Source organism: Emys orbicularis, chromosome 1 (assembly GCF_028017835.1).
Source record: "Emys orbicularis isolate rEmyOrb1 chromosome 1, rEmyOrb1.hap1, whole genome shotgun sequence".
NCBI classification, from domain to species: Eukaryota; Metazoa; Chordata; order Testudines; family Emydidae; genus Emys; species Emys orbicularis.
This window is the reverse complement of record NC_088683.1, coordinates 231,329,411-231,351,808: the sequence shown is the minus strand read 5'-3', so window position 1 is coordinate 231,351,808 and position 22,398 is coordinate 231,329,411. Positions and strand designations below refer to the sequence as shown.

General features: G+C 42.3%; 1 protein-coding gene across 2 annotated transcripts in view; it reads left to right on the top strand.

Moving 5' to 3' along the window:
• GLRA2 (glycine receptor alpha 2) overlaps positions 1-22,398 on the top strand; it is a 159,793-nt gene that overhangs the window by 19,483 nt on the left and 117,912 nt on the right. The window contains exon 3 of one of the 2 annotated variants that reach the window (XM_065417458.1): positions 16,644-16,711. In XM_065417458.1, coding sequence (XP_065273530.1) covers positions 16,644-16,711 — 68 coding nt within the window. Of the gene's footprint in view, positions 1-16,481; positions 16,550-16,643; positions 16,712-22,398 lie in introns of both variants that reach the window. The other variant, XM_065417457.1, reaches the window with a different exon arrangement.

Genomic DNA, 22,398 nt, shown 5'->3' with positions numbered 1-22,398 from the left:
GAACTATAGTTTTGCCACGCTTTTAAAGTGTGTGTGCTTATTTTGTATGTTCAAAGCAGAATGTTAATTCATTTTTTCTATAGATGAAAAGGTAAATATTCTTTTATAAATCACTGCAAATATAATTAATTTAGGTTAATTTCTGCCACTCTTACATTAATTAGCTTGTTCTGCATGAAGCTCCATTGCTTCATGGGGCTACTTGTACAGTAAAATGCTATTCAACATGAATAAGGGTTGTATAATCTAGAATGTTCAAAATGCAGAAAATCTAGAACCTCTGTGCCCATGTGAAGCCTCAATGAAGTTCCTTGTAGCCTCTAATGAGCACCCTCTCCCAGAAGACATAATTTCAGTAAAGCAGGTAATCTAGCACAGATATAAAATGCACCGGTTAGCCCAGTTTACAAGATGGTGCCATTCTTTTCACTTAATATACAGGAAGAATTGGTGACAATGACAGTTTATTGGTGAAATGAATCACTGAAGTGCGTTTTAAGAAGGAATCTGAGTGAAGAGAGAGTGGTTGTTTGGTGCATAGGGAATGGGAAACTGTTGCATGCATAAGAGGTAGCACAGAAGGAAAGTATAAAGGTGAGTGGAGAAGGATACAAGTGAGCACTAATGTAGAAGGCTGTGGTAGAGTTTAGAAACAATTTAGAGAGAGTAGGATGAAATGAGAGCAGAGTTATACAGGGTCATAGAAGTGAGGCCAGTAGCTTGAGAATAATACATAAGTTAATAGGTAGCTAATGAAGGCATTCATATAGGGAGTGATATGAGCTGAGAAGGAAGGGGAAATTTATTTTCAGAGCAGTATTCTGCATGGATTGCAAAGGGAACTAGTGGCAATACAAGGAGGTTAAAGAGAAGGAGATTGCAGTAATGGAGGTGTTCAAAATGTAGATAACTGTTCTAATGGTAGACTTTGGAAACAATGTGAAGGAACAGGACCCAAGCAGAAAGGAAAAGAGTCAAAATTGTTTCTGAGTTTGGCACATGGGTAATAGGGAGAATAGTGGAATTATTGATCAATACAGGTCTTGATCCTGTATTCACTGAACTCCAAAGCTCCAATTCACTTCTTTGGTAAAGGATCAGGCCTTAGAGAAGGGAAGGAGTGGGAGGATTTGGGTGTGAAACTAAGGAATTCAGAAATAAGACATCATATGGTTTGTGAAAATGTATATGGGTGAAAGTGATCATGAAAGAATAGATTTCATTATTCTAATGAAAGAAAGGAATGGGAGCAGCAGAATAAGAACATCAGACTTCAAAAAGCAGACTTTAACAAACTCAGAGAATTGGTAGGTAAAGGCCAATGGGAAGAAAATATAAGGAATAAAGGAGTTTGGGAGAGCTGGCAGTTTCTCAAGGGAAAATATTAAAGGCACAACTGCCAACTATTCCAATGTGAAAGAAAAATAGGAATAGGGCTGTGATGGGTTGTCCCCCTTTAAGGTGCCACCTGATGTACTGAGATACCGCTGAGTCTGCCTGCTCTGCCTGCCTGGACCCCCTTTACGCTGTCTTGGTGAGCCAGGCTCTTAAACATCCTCTAGCACACACAGGCAGGGCCACACCCAGCTGCAGAAAGACACAAACACTGAGATCAGCTGTGGGAAGACTCAGCTTAAGGGACTTGCCCCAGCACTCAGGTGCCCATCTCCCTTGGAGTGCAGACCCAAAGGTATAGTGTCTTGTGCTGTATAGAATAATCTGCACAGTGCAAGCTCATAAAAATTCGCCCTCTTCCTCAATGTGAAGAGAGATGTGCACACCTTCTTGCCCCGCCCCCCTGTTAGAAATGGCACAAACTGGGTTTAATAAAACAAAATAAATTTATTCACTATAAAAGGCAGATTTTAAGGGATAGAAAACAGAACAAAGCAGATTACTAAGCAAAAAAACAACAAAAAACAAAAACAAAAAAACAAAGCTAACAAACTAAGCTTGGATCACTAAAGAAATTGGCTACAAATAGTAATTTCTCACCCTAAATGTTGTCTCAGGCAGATTACAGAGATTCTTGGAAGCCAGTTGCACTGCCCTGCAGCTTGAAACTTCAGGTATTATTCCTCACAGGCTAGACACCCTTCCAGGCTGGGCTCAACTCTTCTCCCCCAAGTTCAGTTCTTGTTTCCAGGTGTTTCCCAATGTCTGTTTGGGAGGGGAGGCAGAGGAGAACCTCGATGATGTCACTCCCCTGCCTTATATAGCTCTTGTGTATGGCAGGAACCCTTTGTCTTCCAGTGGAAACACACTGGCAATCCAAGGGGGAGGGGGGGTCACATATCTTTGCAAGGTCATAGCAGTCATTGCTTGCAGGCTGCTTGGAGCATCCACAGGAAGACTAAGCTCTTTTACAGTCCATTGTCTTTACTGATGGGCCATCAGCCCTGTCTGACTTTTCCATTGTTGTACCTGAAGGGCTAGTTGTGGGGGTCACCCAAAGTAGCACATTTGAAATACAGATACATGGTCAATATTCCTAGCTTCAGATACAAAAATGATACATGCATACAAACTGGATAAACACATTCAGTAGATCATAACCTTTTCAATGATACCTCACATGAGCCATCTTGCGTAAAGTATATCTCAGTTATGCCATATCCATATCATAAGTATATTTCCATAAAGAATATGGAGTGTAATGTCACAATGGCTCCATCAGGAACTCTTTAATGACCTGAAAAGCAAAAACATATCCTATGAAAAGTGGAAATATGGACAAATTCTGAAGAAGTAGGACAAAAGAATAGTACAAGCATGTAGGATAAAATCAGGAAGGCTAAGGCACAAACTAACATACACAAAGGGGATGTAAAAAGCAATAAGAAGTTGTTCTATAAATACATTAGGATGAAGGGAAAACTGAAGGAAAGTGTAGATCCTCTACTTAGTGGGGAAGGAGAGCCAACAACAGATGAGATCAAGAAGGCTGAGGTGTTTAATGCCTCTTTTGCTTCAGTTTTTACTAAAAAGGTTAATGGTGACAGATACTCAACACAATTAATATTAACAACAAGGAGGAAGAAATGCAAACCAAAATAGAGACAGAATTGGTTAAAGAATATTTAGATAAATTAGATGTATTCAAGTCGGCAGGTCCTGATGAAATTCATCTTAGGGTACTTAAGGAACTAGCTGCAGCAATCTCGGAACTGTTAGTAATTATTTTTGAGAACTTGTGGAGGACGGGTGAGGTCCTAGAGGACTGGAGTACCTATCTTTAAAAAGGGAGAACAAAGGAGACTTGGGAAATTACAAAGCAGTCAGTCTATATTAGATGTCTGGAAAGATACTGGAACAAATTATTAAGCAATCAATTTGTAAGCATCTAGAGGATAATCAGGAATAGCCAGCATGGATTTGTGAAGAACAAATCATGCCAAACCAACCTAATTTCCTTTTTGACAGGGTTACTGGCTTAGTGAAGCAGTAGTGATATATTTTTATTTTAGTAAGGCTTTTGACACAATCCCACAACATATTCTCATGAGCAAACTAGGGAAATGTTTCTAGATGAAATTCCTATAAGGTGGATGCACAACTGGTTGAAAGACCATTCTCAAAGAATAGTTATCAGTGGTTTGCTGTCAAACTGGGAGGATGAATCCAGAGGGAGTCACAGGAGTCAGTCCTGGGTCTGGTACTATTCAATATTTTCATTAATGATTTGGATACTTCTGGAGTATACTTATAAAATGTATGGATGACACCAAACTGGGAGGAATTACAAGCACTTTGGAGGAATGGATTAGAATTGAAAATGGCCTTGAGAATTTGGAGATTGGTCTCAAATCAACAAGATGAAATTCAATAAAAATGCATGTATGAAGTATTTCGCTTGGAATGGAAAAAATCAAATGCATCTACAAAATGGGGAATAACTGGCTACGAGGTAGTATTGCTGAGAAGAATGTGGGGGTTATAGTGGAGCAGAAGTTGAATATGAGTCAGCAACATGATGCAGTTGTGGAAAAGGTTATTTTCGTTCTGGGGTGTATTAACAGGAGTGTCATCTGTAAGACACAGGAGAACATTGTCTTGCTCTGCTTGCAACAGGTGATGTTTGTCATTGAAGGTTTTTAAGAACCGGTTGGACACACACCTGTCAGAGATTGTCTAGGTTTACTTGGTCCTGCCTCAGTCCAGATGACTTCTCAAGGTCCCTTCCAGTCCTACATCTCTATGATTCTACATTAAGTGGGGGAGTACACAGAACAGAACAATAGAGCAGTGCATTATGAGTGAAAATTGAATTGTAGACTGGATTGGTGAGAATTTCAATATGAATCTTTTTTCACATTAATCCACAAACACCTACCTTTATTTCACAATGCATCTTTTGTTTATCACCTGGTTCTACTATGTGGTAGTTTGGATGAGCATTCATAAAAAATATTAAAAATAATAGTGGATGGGAGGCGTTTGGCTGATCCCATGCTGGAATGCAAATTTCATGATTTTTTATTTGACCATATTAAGGAATTTCTCATTGTAACATGCTTCTGGGGACACCCAAAGCTGTGAGCTACTGTGTTACCCATCTGCCTCAGCAAGAGTGAATTTTGCTAGAGATTAGACTGTGTCAGCTCCCTGACACACCAGTCTGTTTTTCTTACTGGCAAACTTCTTGAGACTCTACCAGTCTTAACCTTGTCTAGCGGTAATAATCAGTGTGAATTCCAGCCCCCGAGCTCCTCAGAGATGTCTCTTTGCACTGCACAGCACTTATCTCTGTACATTCACAGACAATATTAAGTTTGCTGCTCTTTTATAGAGTCAGTAAATTAAAGCTTATTAACTTATCAAGTGGAAGCACATCCTCTCCTTCAAACACAGCGCTGAGGTGGTTTATAGTAAAAATAAAACACATTTATTAACTGATGGTCATAGGTTAAGTGATAGCAAGTAGAAGGAATAAAGCTAGAAATGGTCACAAACAAGTAAAAGTGAAGATACGCTTTCTAATGTGACAGACCTAACTCTACAAGCTACAGTCTTTGTTCAAGGTAGTTTCCTCACTACTCTTCCTTTCCCAGAAATAGCTGCTAACTCTTAGAGTCCTCAAAGAGTCCAAGGTGCTGGTTTTCCTTGTCTCCTCAGGTGAAGGATAACTTAGTCTTTCAGTGTGTCCTTATATCTCAAAGTCTGCCCATGTTTTGAGGTTTAAATTGATCCCCTGGGGTTCAGTCTCCTGCCTCCTCTCAGGGGCCGACCCCATCTTGATTAAGGTGTCCCTGGGGTGCTCCCATGTGATGCTTTTCAGTGATGAGCTGCCAAAAATCTTAGGAACCAGTTCCCCACCGGGTCTTCGGCAGCACGGCAGCAGCGGATCCTTCAATGCCGGAGCGAGTGAAGGACCCACCGCCAAAGTGCCGCGGAAGACCCAGTAGGGAACCGCCCGGTGAGTACAAGCCCCACCTGCCTCCCAAAACAGCCTATCCCCGCCCCCCATCCAAATCCCACCCATGTCCTGCCTCTGACTGCCCCCCTCAGAACCTGCAATCCATAACCCCCCCCCCACTCCTTGTCCCCTGACCACTCCCACCCTAACTGCCCCCCAGGACCCCACCCCCTACCCAACTCGCCCTGCTCCCTGTCCCCTGACTGCCCCGACCACCCCGACAGACCCCTGGAACTCCCACGCCTACCCAACCCCCCCCCCATTCCCCGTCCCCTGACCACCACCACCCAGAGCCTCTGCCCCCTCCAACCCCCCCGTCCCCAAGACTCCCTGCCCCTTATCCATCCTGACCTCTTACAATGCCACTTACCCCCGCCTCCCCGCTCTCCCAGAGCCTCAGCGCATGGAGTCCAGGGGCGGCCCTGGACAGTGCTGCAGCAGCCTGGCTCCAGCGGGGCCTGAGCTCCCACCTGTCGGCCGCAGCTCATAGTCCTGCCCTGGCCTTACCACGCGGCTCTGAGCCGGGGGAGAGCCTCCGATTCTCGTGGGGCCCCTGTGGGGCAAATTGCCCCACTTGCCCCCCCTCCCGGGCGGCCCTGGAGCTCGCAGCCCCTTACCTTGCCGGCGGCTGCTCAAAGCGGCAGGTCTGGGGAGCTGAGCTGCACCGGCGGCTTGGCATGCTGCAGCTCTGGGGGAGCGGGGGAGGGGCCGCGGGAGGTCCCAGCTGGGACTCCTGGGAGCTCAGGTGGGGGACCTGAGTTGTTTGCCCACCCGCCCGGCCCTTTAACAGCCGGTTCTCCACCGGTGTCTAATTTTAGCAACCGGTTCTTGCGAACCGGCTCCAGCTCATGCTTCCTGATGCAATTTTACAATATAAATGTTCTCTTCCTGCAACTCTTGATACAAATGAATAGTCCATTGAATTTAGTCACACCTGGTTTGAGGTGTTGGGACTCTTTTCTTTGTCTGGAGAAAACCTGTTTATCAACTCCTGACATGCCTGGTTTAAACACCTTTTAGTCCCAGACTTTAAAGGATAATATCCATGAGTATCCATAAAACCACCCCCAGCATTGTCATATACATTTCCCAAGGATATTATTGACCAGTGTGTTATTTCAAACGATCCCTTACAAGGCATATTGTGTACAAATAGCATTGCAGTAGTGTGTAGGGTGCTGAGGCTCACACTCATGCCTTGGCACAGATTATGCACTTTACATGTTGATCAACAGCACAGAGCCATTAATGCAAAGCAACTGGCTGTTTTCACAGACTATTGGGAAACAACTGCCTTTGCAATCTGCTCACACTGATAGTCCTGGAGCTGTCAGCTCTCATGCCTGAAAAGCTGCTACCTTCCCATTCTCTGGTTCCAATGAGCACTCTCTAGAGCCCAGACAAGAAGAATACTCCTGGGTCTTCACACACCAATCAATAATAAAGACAATCAATTCAAATTCCCAAGAGGAAGAAATAAGTGGTAGCAATTGCTCTGTTACAATGGAGTAATGAAGATGGATTTGCAGAGCTAAATGGCTTGCAGTGGAGTGGGTCAATTAAATTGGAATGGAAGGGCATGAAAGAAGAGGACTCACAAGGTATTTTTGGGTTGAAATATATAGGAAGAATTAAAGGTGTAAGACAAAGTTTTCAAAAGTGAGTTAGGCATCTAAGAATCTAACTCCTATTGCAAGTCAATGGGACTTAGGCTCCTAAAACAGCTAGGTGCTTTTAAAATTTTTACCCATAGTCTATTTTCATGCACAGAGATTTATGCGTGTAACTGTATATTATGAAAATAAGGAGACTGGATAGTTCAGGAGATTGGCAATTGCATATAGTGCCTTCACCTCTAGATCACTGGTCTGGGGGCAGAGCTGCTAAGCAAAGACTCAATGTTAGACAGCCTAAGGGCTTGTCTACATGTCAGGTTACTGTTTGCTGCACAGTAACGTCCCATGTGATCACTGCTACAGTGCAGTGAAAGTTCTGGAGAGCAGCTTAGTGTACTACTGCTTCAAAGCCTAGTATACTAAGCTGAGCTGCAGGACTTTCGCAGCACTGATCGCAGGGGATGTTATTGCATGACAAGTTGCTGTGCGGTAGATTCATACGTTGGTTTGCTGCAAAGTAACTTTCTGTGTAGACAAGCCCTAAGTGAAATGATCTCAGTACAGTAACCCCATAATTGGCTCCTACATGCATTTCTACTGGGAATCTCATCAGAAAGGGACAGAAATTAATAGGCATGGTGAATGTACTCTCCTATAATTCCAAGAGGTGGTCCCTCTAGTGCAGAGCTGAGGCTCTTGTGTGGTGTGAGGAAACTTACCCCGCTCCTCTGGTTCCTGTCCTATGGACAGAGGTCATCACTCTTCAGGGATGTTAATCCAGAAACTTTCAGGAGCTCTTTAATGCACATAAAAATTGGACTTAACTGAGATTTTCTTTCCTCAAAACTTTGCTGGGATTTTACCTACATGACTCTCATTAAATTCAACAGGAGATACTCAGCCAAAACCCTATGCAACACTTCAAAACTGTATTGCTGAATGTGTAGTGTTTGACCTCAGTGTATGTCAATATGCAGATAGCTCTGGTAGTAGCTACTCGAGAGGAAATGCTTCCTTTTTGTGACTCATTCTGTAATCACCTTGATCTGTCATGCCTCTGTCTTTGGTGGGAGGACAGGACATTCTTGGTGAAGAACCTTTAACTCTGGAACTTGCATCTCTTTGGTCTGACAGTCTGAGTCTATTGACATTGAGGGTATATGTTGCAAGGCTGTATATTTGCTCGGGTTTTTTCCTGAGGTCAATCAAAGGCAGGACACATGTTAATCCTCTGTGTGAGGAAAAGAGTTCTGTTACTGTTGCCCATTATGTTTATTTAGATTGATTGATTGATTGATTTTGGGGGGGGGGGTGCGCAATTTTTTATTGTTCATCTGCACAGGCGAAGGATATTAGGCACAGGATCTACAAATTGCAATGTAAGTAAAATCAAAATGCCTCTCAGATAAATAAGGACATACCTAAATTGTGGTGCAGCATGTCAAAATTTATGGATTGTCATGGGGAAAAAAGGCAAATGTGCCGAGGAAGTCATGAATATTTTATCTTACATTTACCCTGCTTATCTGATTGGCTGTAATGATCACAGTGGGTGTGATCCAGCTCCAGGTGAAGTCACTGGAAAGTCCCCCATTGAGTTTAGCGGGAACTGGACTCACATGCTGATGGAGTGCATGCATTCAGTACAAGGACAATATATAAAACAACAGTAGTATCACACCAAGCCACTCAAACCAACACCATGCAACCCAAAGCATCTAGCAGCCCGACTTTCCATTTGCCAAATCCTTCCCCCAAACAATCCCAAAGCACACTAATCCAACCATTCAGCTTCTGAACCAGTTTGCCATCCCTGGGTCCTAACAAGTACAATTCACATACAATCAACTGCTGAACCAGGATTCAGCTCTGACAATAAGCCAGACTTCCATTCGAGGTACCAACCCTGTTTTCCCTCAGTTCTGTAGGATAAACACCTGACATAATTTCTCAGATGATGAACACTCCTACTAGGAACACATCAACCCTACCTTTGAGCTGTGAAGTTAAAAAACAGAGAGAATTGGCAAAAATTTTAAAAAATCACAGAAGATGGAAAAAGGGCCATACTGATAAAGCAGTAAGCTGCCAGCGCACCATAATGTCAAAACAGATTTTTTTCCAGGCATAAGGATACATTTTATACACACCACATAAAACACACTCAGAGTCAGAAGGGCCAGATTCTACTACTCTTATTGATTTCAGCAGAACTTCTTGCAGAGCAAGGCATTGCTCAGAGTGACTAAAAGTGACAGATTCAGGCTCTGTATTAACACAGTGCCAGTAAAGGGTGAGATGAGTAATTTACATAAACCCCTTTGTTGGGAGCAGCATGAAGCAGCAGTGGCACAGATAGAGCAGTAGGAGGTGTTCTGACTCCTGGCATGTAGGCATAGGGTGTCTCTCATGTAAAGGATCCTACCAAATTCACAGTCCATTTTGGTCAATTTCAGAGTCATGGGATTTTAAAATTGGTCAATTTCACGGTTTCAGTTGTTTACATCTGAAATTTCATGGTGTAGCCGTAGGGGTCCCATCCCAAAAGGGAGTCGTGGGGGTCACAAAGCTGTTGTCGAGGTCGGGATCATGGGATTGCCACTCTCACTTCCGTGCTGCCTTCAGAGCTTCCTGCAGCCAGGGGAGGTTCCCAGAGGGGGTCTGATCTCTCGCATGCTGTTGGGAGTGCTCCAGCTGGGGGCTCCTAGCTGCTAGTCCCAGCTGGGCTGGGGAGGGATGGTACTTCCTCTTCCCCTGCATGGTCACTCTCAGGGGGGAGATCAGACCCACCTCTGGGTACCTCCCCCAGCTGCAGGAAACTCCACAGCAGCACAGAAGTCCCCTCACTCTGAAGGCAGTGCAGCCGTGGAGTTTCCTGCAGCCAGGGGAGGTACCCAGAGGCAGCTCTGATCTCCCCCCAAAAGTGGACATGCAGAGGAAGAGGAAGTCCCATCCCTCCTCAGCCCCGCCGGGGTTAGCAACTGGAGCCTGGTGCCCAGTAGGAGCCCCTGACTGGGGCACTCCCAGCCCTGCCCCACCCTCTTCCCTCCAATAGCTAGATTTCATGGGGGAGATCTGATTTCATGGTGTCAGGGTTCCTTCCCCACTCTGAACTCTAGGGTACAGATGTGGGGACCCGCATGAAAGCCCCCTAAGCTTATTTCTACCAGCTTAGGTTAAAACCTGGTACTCTGCCACCACCAAGTGATTTAACAAGAAACAGGGAAAGGACCACTTGGAGTTCCTCTTCCCCCAAAATATCCCCCCAAGCCCTTACACCCCCTTTTCTGGGGAGGCTTGAGAATAATATCCTAACCAATTGGTTACAAAGTGATCAAAGAGCCAAACCCCTGGGTCTTTGGACAATAGAAAAATCAGTCCGGTTCTTAAAAGAAGGATTTTATTAAAAAGAAAAGGTAAAAATCATCTCTGTAAAATCAGGATGGGAAATAACTTTACAGGGTAATCAGATTCAAAGAGCCCAGAGGAACCCCCTCTAGCCTTAGTTTCAAAGTTACAGCAAAACAGGGATAAACCCTCTAGCAAAAGGAACATTCACAAGTTGAGAAAACAAAGATAAACTAATATGCCTTGCCTGGCTATTACTTACAAGTTGAAAAATGAGAGACTTGTTCAGAAACATTTGGAGAACATGGATTGATGTCCGGTCCCTCTTAGTCCCAAGAATGAACAACACCAAAACAAAGAGCACAAACAAAAGCCTCCTCCCACCCCGAATATTTGAAAGTACCTTGTCCCCTTATTAGGCCTTTGGGTCAGGTGTCAGCCAGGTTACCTGAGCTTCTTAACCCTTTACAGGTAAAAGGATTTTGGTGTCTCTGGCCAGGAGGGATTTTATAGTATTGTGTACAGAAGGCTTGTTACCCTTCACTTTATAGTTATGACACATGGTCTGTGAGGCGTTTTTCATGGCCGTGAGTTTGGTAGGGCCCTACTCATGTATCATAGTGAGTTTGGTAGGGCCCTACTCATGTATCATAGCTTTGCACCCAGCGTGCTTCCTGTAGGCCCTGCCCTATGAACTGGTGCCCCATGGACATGGAGAGAGTTAGAGCCCAGATCCTATGTCCACCTTTCTGTGCCCACTTTGGGGTGCTGTGCACCATCAGGGGAATAGAGGATGGAACACTTCCTGTGCTCAGGAGCTGCATTTCTGCCTGGCCTTCTGCTCCTTGCACATTTCCCCCCACTGTGCACCTATGAAAGGATCAGGCTAGGTCAGGGGTGGGCAAACTTTTTGGCCCGAGGGCCATATCGATCGGGGAATAGAAATGGTATGGTGGGCCATGAATGCTCACAAAATTGGGGTTGGAGTGCGGGAGGTGATGTGGGCTCTGGGGTGGGGCTGTGGATGAGGAGTTTGGGGTGCAGGAGGGTGCTCCAGACTGGGATCGAGGGGTTTAGAGAGCAGGAGGGGGATCAGGGCTGGGGCAAGGGTTTGGGGCATGGGGAAAGGCTCAGGGGGTGCAGGCTCTGAGCGGTGCTTACCTTAAGCAGCCCCCCGAAGCAGCGGCATGTCCCTGCTCTGGCTCCTATGCGGAGGCGTGGCCAGGTGGCTCTGTGCGCTGCCCCATCTGCAGACACTGCCACTGCAGCTCCCACTGGAGCACGTAGGAGCCGGAGCGGGGACATGCCGCAGCTTCCGGGAGCCACGTGGTACGGCCCCGACTCAGCGCCCCGGCTGGAGCGCCGGAACGGGACTGAGCTGTGTGGTGCAGCTTGCGGGCCGGCTGAAAACGGCTCACAGGCCAGATTTGGCCTGCGGGCCGTAGTTTGCCCACCCCTGGGCTAGGCAGAATAAGTTTATTCTATTGTTGATACACGTATGTCAGTTCCACAAAATGCAATTCCATAGTCTCAGTACTACAGCAGGTACCCAGAATTGTGCGTTGTCATAGTCAGATGATACTAGACACAACGTGTTCAGTTAACTAAGCTATTGTAAAGAAGAAGGCACTTAAAGATGATATTGGCTTTAGCTTGATCAAGCAGAATAATAATTTTGGGTCTATTTGTTTGTTCCAGCAAATTGGATCCTCGTAAAATACCATGCAATTACTGCATTTCAGAGGTCCCTGAGATCTTTGTCCTCTTTTTGTGCTTAATGGCTGAAATTGTCATCAATGAAGAACAAAAGAGATTTAAGGCTATTAATGGTTACAATATATTGCACTATGGAGAATGTTTCTAAATAGGCCCTAAAGGAAAGGGATTTCTATTTTTATTAGGCACTGTCATACTTAGGGAAACAGCATGATGCACTCCAAAAAGACATCAGAGTAAACAAAGTACATTACTCTTTGGTGAGAAATGTCACATTTATAAGTAAGCATTCAGGGGACCACATGTGCATTTGGTCCCCCTACTTCTTGCCTCTTGTGAGTGACGTGTTGCTCCCTCTTTCCTCACAGTTAACACTCTAGCTAGGTGTCTCTGTTTAGATGGAAGAAAAAGTTGTATTTGTCCAAAGCTCATGGCAGCTAAAATCAATATATGTTTTCCTGGCTCTTCTTCTAGTTTCAACAGTCTCGCTCCTGCAGGCTGGTATGGCGAAGAGGTGGTGCTATGGCCAGACTTTCTCCTCACCCCTGCTACGGAGCATTAGACCCCTGTGGAGTGCAGATAGTAAGCAGAGCCTGCATTCTTCTGAGCATAGGCACTGCAACTTACATGGACCATGCAACGTAGGAGGAAGGCTCCTTGATTTCCCCACTCTTCTCCTGTGCACCTCCATAAAGGCCAGCTACAATCTGGCTCTCAGTTTTTCACCTGGTCCTTAGGCAAACTCACTGATTTCAATGTGAGTTTGTCTGGTATAGGGCTAGATTATGCCTTTAGGTATATCCCTGAGCAAATGCTGTGTAAATTGCATCACTTCAGGAAGGCCCTGCACCTTAAAACTGGCACCTTTCTGCAGCAGTTACCTCCTTACTTCTCCCTTGCTTTGGGAGGTGGAGGAAGTAATTTGCTGCTGTCCTCTATCACCTGCAAACTGCAGAGTTCCCAGGCCAGCTCAGCTGTGCTTACTGGCATATTGGTGACTGGAGTCAAGGCTCTGCTCATTCCCCATCCATTCCCTGCCCACCTGCTCCAGGTGGGGGTAATAATGGGTGCTTAGCACTCACTCTCTTATTCCTGTATGCCCAGACCCAAGATGTGGGAATCCCACACTGGGCGATTAGCGGTGTTCTTACTTCCCTGTGGGAGCACATAGTTCGAGGGAGACTCTAGGCCTAAGGAGAGAATTTACAATGAGTTGTGACCTCAAGGGTAGCCCCTGAATATGCTTGTCATTCTTCACTCAGCCTGTTAGGATTTTCACATTCATTTTCTGTGTATGTGAAAAGAAGTGTTTTTCCTTCGCTATCTCTGATTGTGCTTACGCATCTTTCCACTCCCCCCACCCCCCAGTTCATGTATTGTGCCTGTATCCCATTCTTTGATTTTCAATAATTATTCTTTCCTTATATACCCCTTTGCCCAAATAAATGTCCAAGGAAAATTGTCAAACACCTGGGAATTGTTTTATACCTCTCATATAATGACAACACCATTGACATTGTAGTTAAAGAGAATCTGATTCACGTGAAGAAAAAAGTCACCATGTGCAGACTGAATACTAGAGAGTACAGACTTTGGATGAAGGTGAAAAAAACTCTCCAGGGCAAGGAGAAAAGCTAAATCTAGAAATGACCATATCTAGTAAATGAGGCATTCAACATAAGACACCAGCACCAGAGAATGTGCATCAAAGGCCACTGACAAAAACAGAGTTAACAACTGGAAAAGCCTCAGCAGACAATTCTATGCACACTTAATTCAATTCAGCAGTACTCCTGTGTGATGGAGTGTACAGACCCCCCTCTAGCAGCTGGCAGGGAGAGGCTTACACGCTACTCATAGAGAGGAAAGTCCACAGCTACATATCATAAATATGGGAACTGTCAAAAAAGCATGTCTCAGCCAACTCTGGAGAATTATCTCTAGGATACTGAGGGCTCGATTCAGGAAAATATTCTGTGAGGTACTAAGTAGCCTCTAGTTACAGGAGGTGTGCTGCACTTTAAAGCACCAGGCCTCTTTTAGAAAGATGCACACTAGGAAGTCTGGTTAGCTGGCATTAGGCTCAGGCCTGCTGGGGAGATGATGGGATCATAAATACTATGAAACCCTAGCTATCTGGCAGACAAGCAGTTGCCCTCTTTCTGATGGATTCACACTTCAGCTATCCTTTTTTGGGACTAACTCCATTCGGAAACCAGGATGAAGATTTTTTTAAATTTTAAATAATCATAATAATACCTAGCTCTTATATGGATCCAAAATGTATAGGTAATCCAGTCAGTAGAATGTCAAAACCCTGGAGTATGGTTGCATACTCAGCCATGGTTTATCCTATTCTAGAAGACTAAAAAGTAGCCAAAAATAATGTAATAATACTTAATGAAAGGATTAGATGCATAGCAAAACAGAGGACTTGATTTAACATCCAGTTTTGCTTGGTTTTTAGAGGTAGGGATTTGATTAGTCAAATCAGGTGAAAGCTTGTGGGTTTTGGAACAGACCCTTATGGGTTTGGAACAGGCTCTGAAACCTCAAGTGCAGTTGAAGAGTTTTTGCCACTGTAATGCCAAATGCACTATTCGATGAGATAATCTTCAAGAAGGGATACAAGTGTATGAAACTTTTTTAAATTAAAAGTGCTGTGAACACTCTTTCCTTAAAGCCACACTTCCCCTTTAAGGCCAACAAACGATTATCCCCCACACCCTCTGTGAACTACTAACAAAACCAACAAAAGAAAAATCTTCAAAAGAAAAAAATAGAGGGAATTAAGATGTGTGCCAAACTGGACCGCGGAGTCATTTTGCTTTTTTATTACACGTATCTCCTATTCTTTCCCTAGACATTATTTAACTAGGCCCCCATTTACAATGTGCAAACAGACTAACTTCACTGGGGCTCTCTGCAGGTGCAGCCCCCTATCCCACATTATGCATGTTGCAAGACTGGGGCCATAGAGTATAAGTTTATTTGGCAAATGCCTTTTTTATCTGTAAAGTACCTATTATAAATCATATGATGGATTTATAAATAAATGCAAATAAGGAACAACAAATTCATGCCTCATTAATAAATTGGAATTATTTCAGGATAGCAAGGCGAACGTGCAGAAAAGGAGAGTGGATGCATTGGCAATATTTAGATATACAGAAATGTTGGCCAAAATTCCACAGCTGGAATGAATGCCTTGAGTGAGAAGATATGAAATGAGCAAAATGTTGGGTTTACTAGACTGAAACTTGGGAGAAGGGAAGAAAAGGAAATGCTGTTAAAAACTACACCTCTGACTGAGAAAAAGAGAACAATGCAGCACTTCATTTGCAGTAGCTTTTAGGCTGGTATTTGTTCCAAGACAAAAGAGAAATTTGCACAAAAACCTTTTGTTAATAAAACTAAGATTGCTGGACTCCACTGAAATGCACTTTTAAACACCCCAAAGGAATGTTACTTTTTTACTTTTACAAATATTCTATGCCTTTCATAAAAATGCAAATGTGAAATACAGAAATTTTAAATATCAGGAAAATTTTAAGATTAAAAAATTGGTAATGGGAAAATAGAAAAAAAGTATGTAATATTAACTGCATATGTGAAATCTGCCACTGCCTGAATTCAATCATCTAGCCTTAGTCCAATCTGATTGATTAGGAATTCATTTAAAACCACCTCTTTGTTACATCATAGCTAAAGAGCTAGTAGTTAAAAATTAAATATCATTTAGGCTCCCTTCATGTTTATACACTTCAGTGATTCCTAAATAATGGGGAAGGTTGGAGTGGGGGACAGAGGAAATAGTGTTGCTGTCTACTAAAAGCTGTGCCTAGTCAAGATTGGTAGTGACCAAACATTGTTATGCTTAAGAGGCATCTTGGTGTCTGATGTGAAAAGGGTTGGTTGTCTGAATCCTGTTTTTAATGGACAGGAGTCTACATTAATAGTTGCCCTTGTTGGAAGTCTCAGCAGAAAGGCCAAGGACTGAATGGAATAGGCATGATGACTGAACCGCCAGAGATGGTCTCTTCATCGCTGGGCTGAGATGTGGGGCAATGTGGGAAGATTACAATGCTGCTGCCTGTGTTGTTCTGGTTTGGTGGATTAACAAAGAACTTTTGTGTCTAATGTTGTCAATCGAACACTTTTCATAAATCCTCACATGAAAAAAGTAAAAATATTTTCTGACAAAACCAGTCTAATCAAAGTAGTTGTGGTGATATTGTTTCTTTGAGGGACATGCACATGACTTTGACTGTGAAATCTCACTTTTCTACTTAGTTTCATCCACATCTGTACCAGTCTGTACAGATGTCGATGGATCTGTGCTTTTGCTTCACTGTATATTGCAACATTTTTATTGCATTCCACAGGTCCTCCAGTAAACGTTACTTGCAATATTTTTATCAACAGTTTTGGATCAGTCACAGAAACCACAATGGTAAGTGTTATGATGCCACTGGCAAGAAAACAACAATACTTGATATGTCATGAACAGAACCTGTCAATTTTTCTATTTATTGTTCAACTTGCAGGTCCTCCTGTAAATGTTACCTGCAACATATTTATCAACAGCTTTGGTTCAATAGCAGAAACTACAATGGTGAGTGGGACTGACCATTGAAGCCATCTTGTGAAGGAGTGGGATGTGGTATAGAATGGTGCTATTATAGATGTGGGGATACTTACTGAGTTCCTAAGCTACTAAGAATGTACCTATAGTATTAAAATACAATAAACTTTACATACCATAGTGCTAAAGGTTAGGAATAGCTACTGTTGGTGTTTGCTTTTTTTGTCAGAAACGGTGCTCTAAATAATAAATACTTTGTCAAAGTAGTAAAAAATATGGTTATGACTTAAATAAATGTATCCTCTGGATATACACATGGAAATCAAGGTTAACTGTAAGAGAAATGTCCAATGGCTCTGTCTCACATTTGCATCATAATGCTACAATTAGAGCTTTACATATTTTAGTAATCTCCAGGGCTATAAATTAGAGTTGTGTGACATTTCAGTAATGAAACTGAAATGAACCAGATACAACTCTTCTGACTTCAGGTTTTGTTACAGATGGGAAACTTTGACCATTTCACCAAAACATGTGTGAACCTATAGGGACAATCTTAACTACATTTAAGTGAATTTGGCCTATTTATGGTTTTGAGATTGAAACCAGGAAAAACTCAACCCAACATCAGGTAGACTGAGACAATTTTCTCCCAGATTTGCTTTGAGTCTTTGCTTTTGTTTGAACCTGACAACTCAAAGCAAAGTGGAGTGGATGTTAATCTATACAATTAGGTTCAAAGAACAGATTCCCCACAAATCTTTGTGAACCTTAAGTGCTGAGATTCATACATCTCTACTATAATTTAAAAAGAGAAGAACTTTTGGTGCACATGCTCCCTTCTAGTGCTCATAATTCCTGTTAATGCTGAAGGGACTTTTTTTAAAATAGCATAGCGCTCCGGACAGGTAGTATTTGGCCATCTTCCCATTCATGGATTCTTACGCTACAAACAGGCCTATAGACTTTGATGGGACTATACATGGAGCCAAGCTACGGTGATTGAGTGTGGTGGAGTCTTGTCCATAGTACTTTAAGTGTTCAACCCACTACAGAAACTAGAAATGGGTTGGCACCACAGAATGAATTCATATTTGAATACTTGAAAATTCCGGAGTATTTGGATCCAGGGATTTAGTTCAGTCTACTATAGATAAGGTTAGGTTTTGGAGGGGGCATATTGCAATTTGGATTCAGATTTAACCTTCCCCTGCCCCCTCCTACCTAAAAATCAGGTGTATTCACAACCCCATTGAAATGAGAATATATCTCACTCCACAACAAAATCCAATGAGATTCCTGTGCACCACTTTAAAGAAAGAGCTGTGAGCTATTCTGAAGTAATCACACAGCAGTTCTGACACTGTGTTGTTTAGTCCCCTTATGGCTCCATCCTATGCTGCTGAGTGCCTTATAGACCTGCTGAAGTCAAAGACAGTAGAGATTTCTCAGCACTTGGCAGGATCAAACCCCTATAATCAACATCAAACACATTATCTATAAAAAGACATGGCAAATCAAGCACAGGTTTTAAATAATATGGTTATAAATGTTGCCCTGAAATGTTTGCATTCTGAAAGAACATGTGTGTATCTTAGCTAGTTAATAGATACCTGATTTAAATATTTATTTAAATTATGCCATCATTTTAAATTTTAAAAAGCACTGAAGAGATTTAGGAGCTCAAGTCCTACAGAAATGAGTGGGACTTATTCTCCTAAATCCTTTGGTGCTTTTGAAAAACCTCTATCTAACTTTTCACTAAAGAATCAATGAACTGCATTTTTAACAAACTAGACAACTTTCTTACATAATATGGAAAGAGAGTGTCCCCAATATAAACAATAAGGGGATACAGCAGAGTGGAGGCAGTATAGATTATAACTTACAGCAGTGGTTTTCAACTTGTGGTTCATGGAGCCTGGGGATCCGCAAACTATGTCTAAGAGGTCCGCAAAAGGTGACAGTGAAAATAAAGTTTCAGATCCCAGAAAAGGCATTCCATTTTTCTGATCAGTCAAAAGTATGTGAATACCCCCACCTACAGGTCAAAACCTGGGATTATTGTTGTTACCATAGAAACCCACAGTTTAGCGCCCTTTCTCACATTGCATCAAATGCCGTGTCAAGCCTGTGCAACATTTATAGCTGAATTCTGTTCAGTCAGTTTTCAGTGTAAGACTTCTATAGTGAGGGACCACAGGTTGAATTTCCAAAGGAGACCGCAACTCCTTTCGAAATTTTTTAGGGGTCCGCAAATGAAAAAGGTTGAAAAGCATTGACTTACAGTATTTATACATAGTCTTTTAAAATGACCTTGACAAGAAAATCAAAACAACATTGAAACTCAGAGGGAGGGGAAAAATCAGAATACCACATAATTTATAACAATCAACGGACTTTATTTTCAGTATCCTTAAAGTCTTGGTAAGATTTCCTAAATCTAAAGGATTCTGAGAAGAAAGTTCTATGCACATAGTCATGGGTTTTGCATTCAGTCACACATTTTTCTGTTGGTCTTAGCACATAGAGAGAGAGGCACAGCATTAAGTAGCAAAAATCCTGCACGTCACTGGCTTTACAAGATGGCATTCAATGAAAATATTTGCACGACCTAATGCTGATTGCATTAATTAGACTCCTTCATTGCTTTGATTAAATCCCCTCATTGCATTTTATTATCTATCAAATATGTTAATGTGCACCTTTTCAATGTTCATTAACACATTCTGCTGAAAAAAGCTAAACACTCAAGTAAATGAAAACAAAGACTGTTGGCTTCCTTGTTTTGCTTTATTCATAATATCTGCAGATAGTGTTGAATGAGTTCTGTTAAAGTGGGTGCTGTTTCAGCCGTTTGATATTGATTTTCCTAATACTGTTATCACATTAATGACTAGTTTAGAGTATGTTTTTAAAATGTTCCTAGAGGCAGGCATCAATTACTGCTCATCTACTTTGCTTTCCAAAGTAAATTTAATTATGTGCTGAAAAGTTTTGCATCCCTTGTGATAAATAATGAGGGCTTTTTTTTGCTATCTAGAACTCATTTTGTTCCCATCAAATGCTCTTGATGATTTTGACATAAAACTAAAATAAAAAAAATAAAAAAATTGTAAGTAGGTTATACATTAGATTGAAAATCAAAAGAAGACACTTATGTCTCAGAGGACCAAAATGCTTAAAGTACTTAGGTTTTAAGTACTAAAGGCGATATTTTCAGAACATTGCTTGGAAGAGGCATATTGAAAACCTTTGGGGACCAAATTCGGCTCTCAGATGAGCTCACTGGGAGAAAGGCAGGATTTGGGGCCCAATTCTGCAGTATTTGCTCAGGCAAAATTCTTATTAACACCAACAGGCATCATTTCTGACTTCTGAGTAGGACGGATACAGGAGTGAAATTCAACCTGTAGGTCAGCATAAGTCTCTTGCCTCACTTAAGTCCCACTCAAACCCTCTTTTGAAGGTTTAAATGGAACTTAAGTGGTGGATATACCTTGTGCAAGTTCCCTGCAGAGGCGTGAATTTCATGTGATCTGAATGCATGAGAACAATTTGACCCTGGGTAAACTGGTGGAATGGGCCCTTTGTCCTTAAACAGTAACAGGTTCTGTGTTCACAGTCAGCAGTGGTTTTGAAATGATACCTAGTTTGATACCTTTGTACTAATGATGAAAGGTTGGTGGGAAACTGAAGTTAATTTTGTATTTTGTTGGTGGGCTTTTCTTAAAAAAAACCCTCCATATCAGCCCAACTCCACTCCCTTTGAAATCAGTGGGAGTTTTATTGATGATTTCAATGGGAGCAGAGTTAAGCCAATGCTAAGGACTTTTGAAAATTCCACCTTACATGTTTACTACCCTAATTTACTGAAATTTCTCAGCTTTGGGTTTTTTTAATTGTAATGGTATGAATACATTTTGAAGTATGCATTTATTAAAAATATTTATTTTAAAAAAATTCAGTTTATAAAACACAACTTGCAGTTCTGCTGTGAGTTTTCACTCTCAATTCTATGAAATGATCCATAGAGACAAAATGCAGCCTTGTTAATTCTTCTGAATTGTATTACACAAATGGGACGGTATCACTTTTTTTTTTATTCCAAAGGAAATTGTTTTCTTCCCTGTGAGGATGATGTACATTATGCCAGAACAGTGGTAGATAACAAAGGGCCTGATACAAAGCCATTTTATGTCAATGGGAGTTTTTCCATTGTCTTCACTTTGGATCAGGCCTTATGTTATGAAGAGTGGGCCAACTCATCCTTCATGTAACTCCACTGATCAAAGCAGAGATACAGCGGGGACGAAGTTGGTCCGCTGACATAACTATTTTGAATGCTTTTACACGTGCAGAATTAATTAGCAAAACCTCAGCATGAAATAGCTGTGATTAAATATCATAGATGAGTAATCTATCTCAAGTTGAGCAACACTGCCAGAGAATTCAGTTGTTCATTGTAGCTAATGACCAGGGGGTTTTAGCTATTGCCCATGGAGAAGCTAAGAGCAGTTTATAGATTGACAAACTAATTGTTCATTATAGACATGCCTAATGGCAAGGATATTGTATTGCTGGTGTGTACTTTAATCAATGGTTGACATTTGGGATAAGTTCTCTGCTGGCTTCAGTGGCATTCCACCCACTTACTCCAGCAAATAAATTAGCCCTTTCTTTACAACTGGTAAAGTGCAAGAGAACTTTGTTGTGGCTGCCTGGACAGTGTCATCTTTTCACTATAAAAAATGGGATGCCAAGTTAGCCACTTAGGCCCTGGTTCAGCCAGGTATTTAAGCATGTGCATTACATTAAGTACATGAGTAGTCTCACAGAAGTCTGTGTACTCAAGCACCTGGCTGATTCAGGGCCCTACAACAGGTCATTTAACAACTCTCTGCCAGATAATATTAATATTTAGAATTTATATAGCATAGTTCTCTGACCCTCTTGCAAATGCATTGTGCTGCTGAGGCTGGGAGGGGCAGCTGATTCCCCCAGACACCTGAATCACATCCTTGGGTGAATAAAGCCCTGTTGGGGGAAGGGTGGGATGGAAAAAAGCCCCACGGAATGCACAGCACTCTGACAGATCTCCAGCTAGCACAGCAGCTGTCTGCAGTCCGAGTAATTTAGAACAGTCCTGCAGCTCTTCTAAGTTACATTGCTGGCTATTTTGGTCCCCAGCTGGCCCAGGACCTTCTACCGCCCTTTCTGCGCAGCCAATTTCCTGAGTTGTGTCTAGTATTAACTTGGTGCATCCATGGGTTGAGCCCATAATCTTCAAAGAATTTTTGACTATCAACTAATAAATAATAATAATATTAACAACAATAATTAATATTCAACCCTCCTTTGTGAAAAAGTGTGTGCGGTTACCCCCACTTGATAGTGGGGAACCGAGGTAAACAAGTTAAATGACTTGCCCAGGGCCACAGATGGGATTAGAACTTGGAGTTTTTGTTTCCCAGTCCTGTGTTCAGACCTCATTTCTCTGTGACGCCAGCAAATGCAATTAGCTAAAGTTTGTGAATCGGTTCTTCAGCTGGTGTAAATCAGCCCTCTGTGAGTGGTTTAATACCTTCCACCCATTCCTGCCTTCAGGAATTTACCAAATAACTCATGTGCTGTCCGATACGCCAAATTGTGATATCATTCTCAGAAAAGACTGCTTTCCAGGATGATATTCATAGCATCAGCAAAAAAACATAATC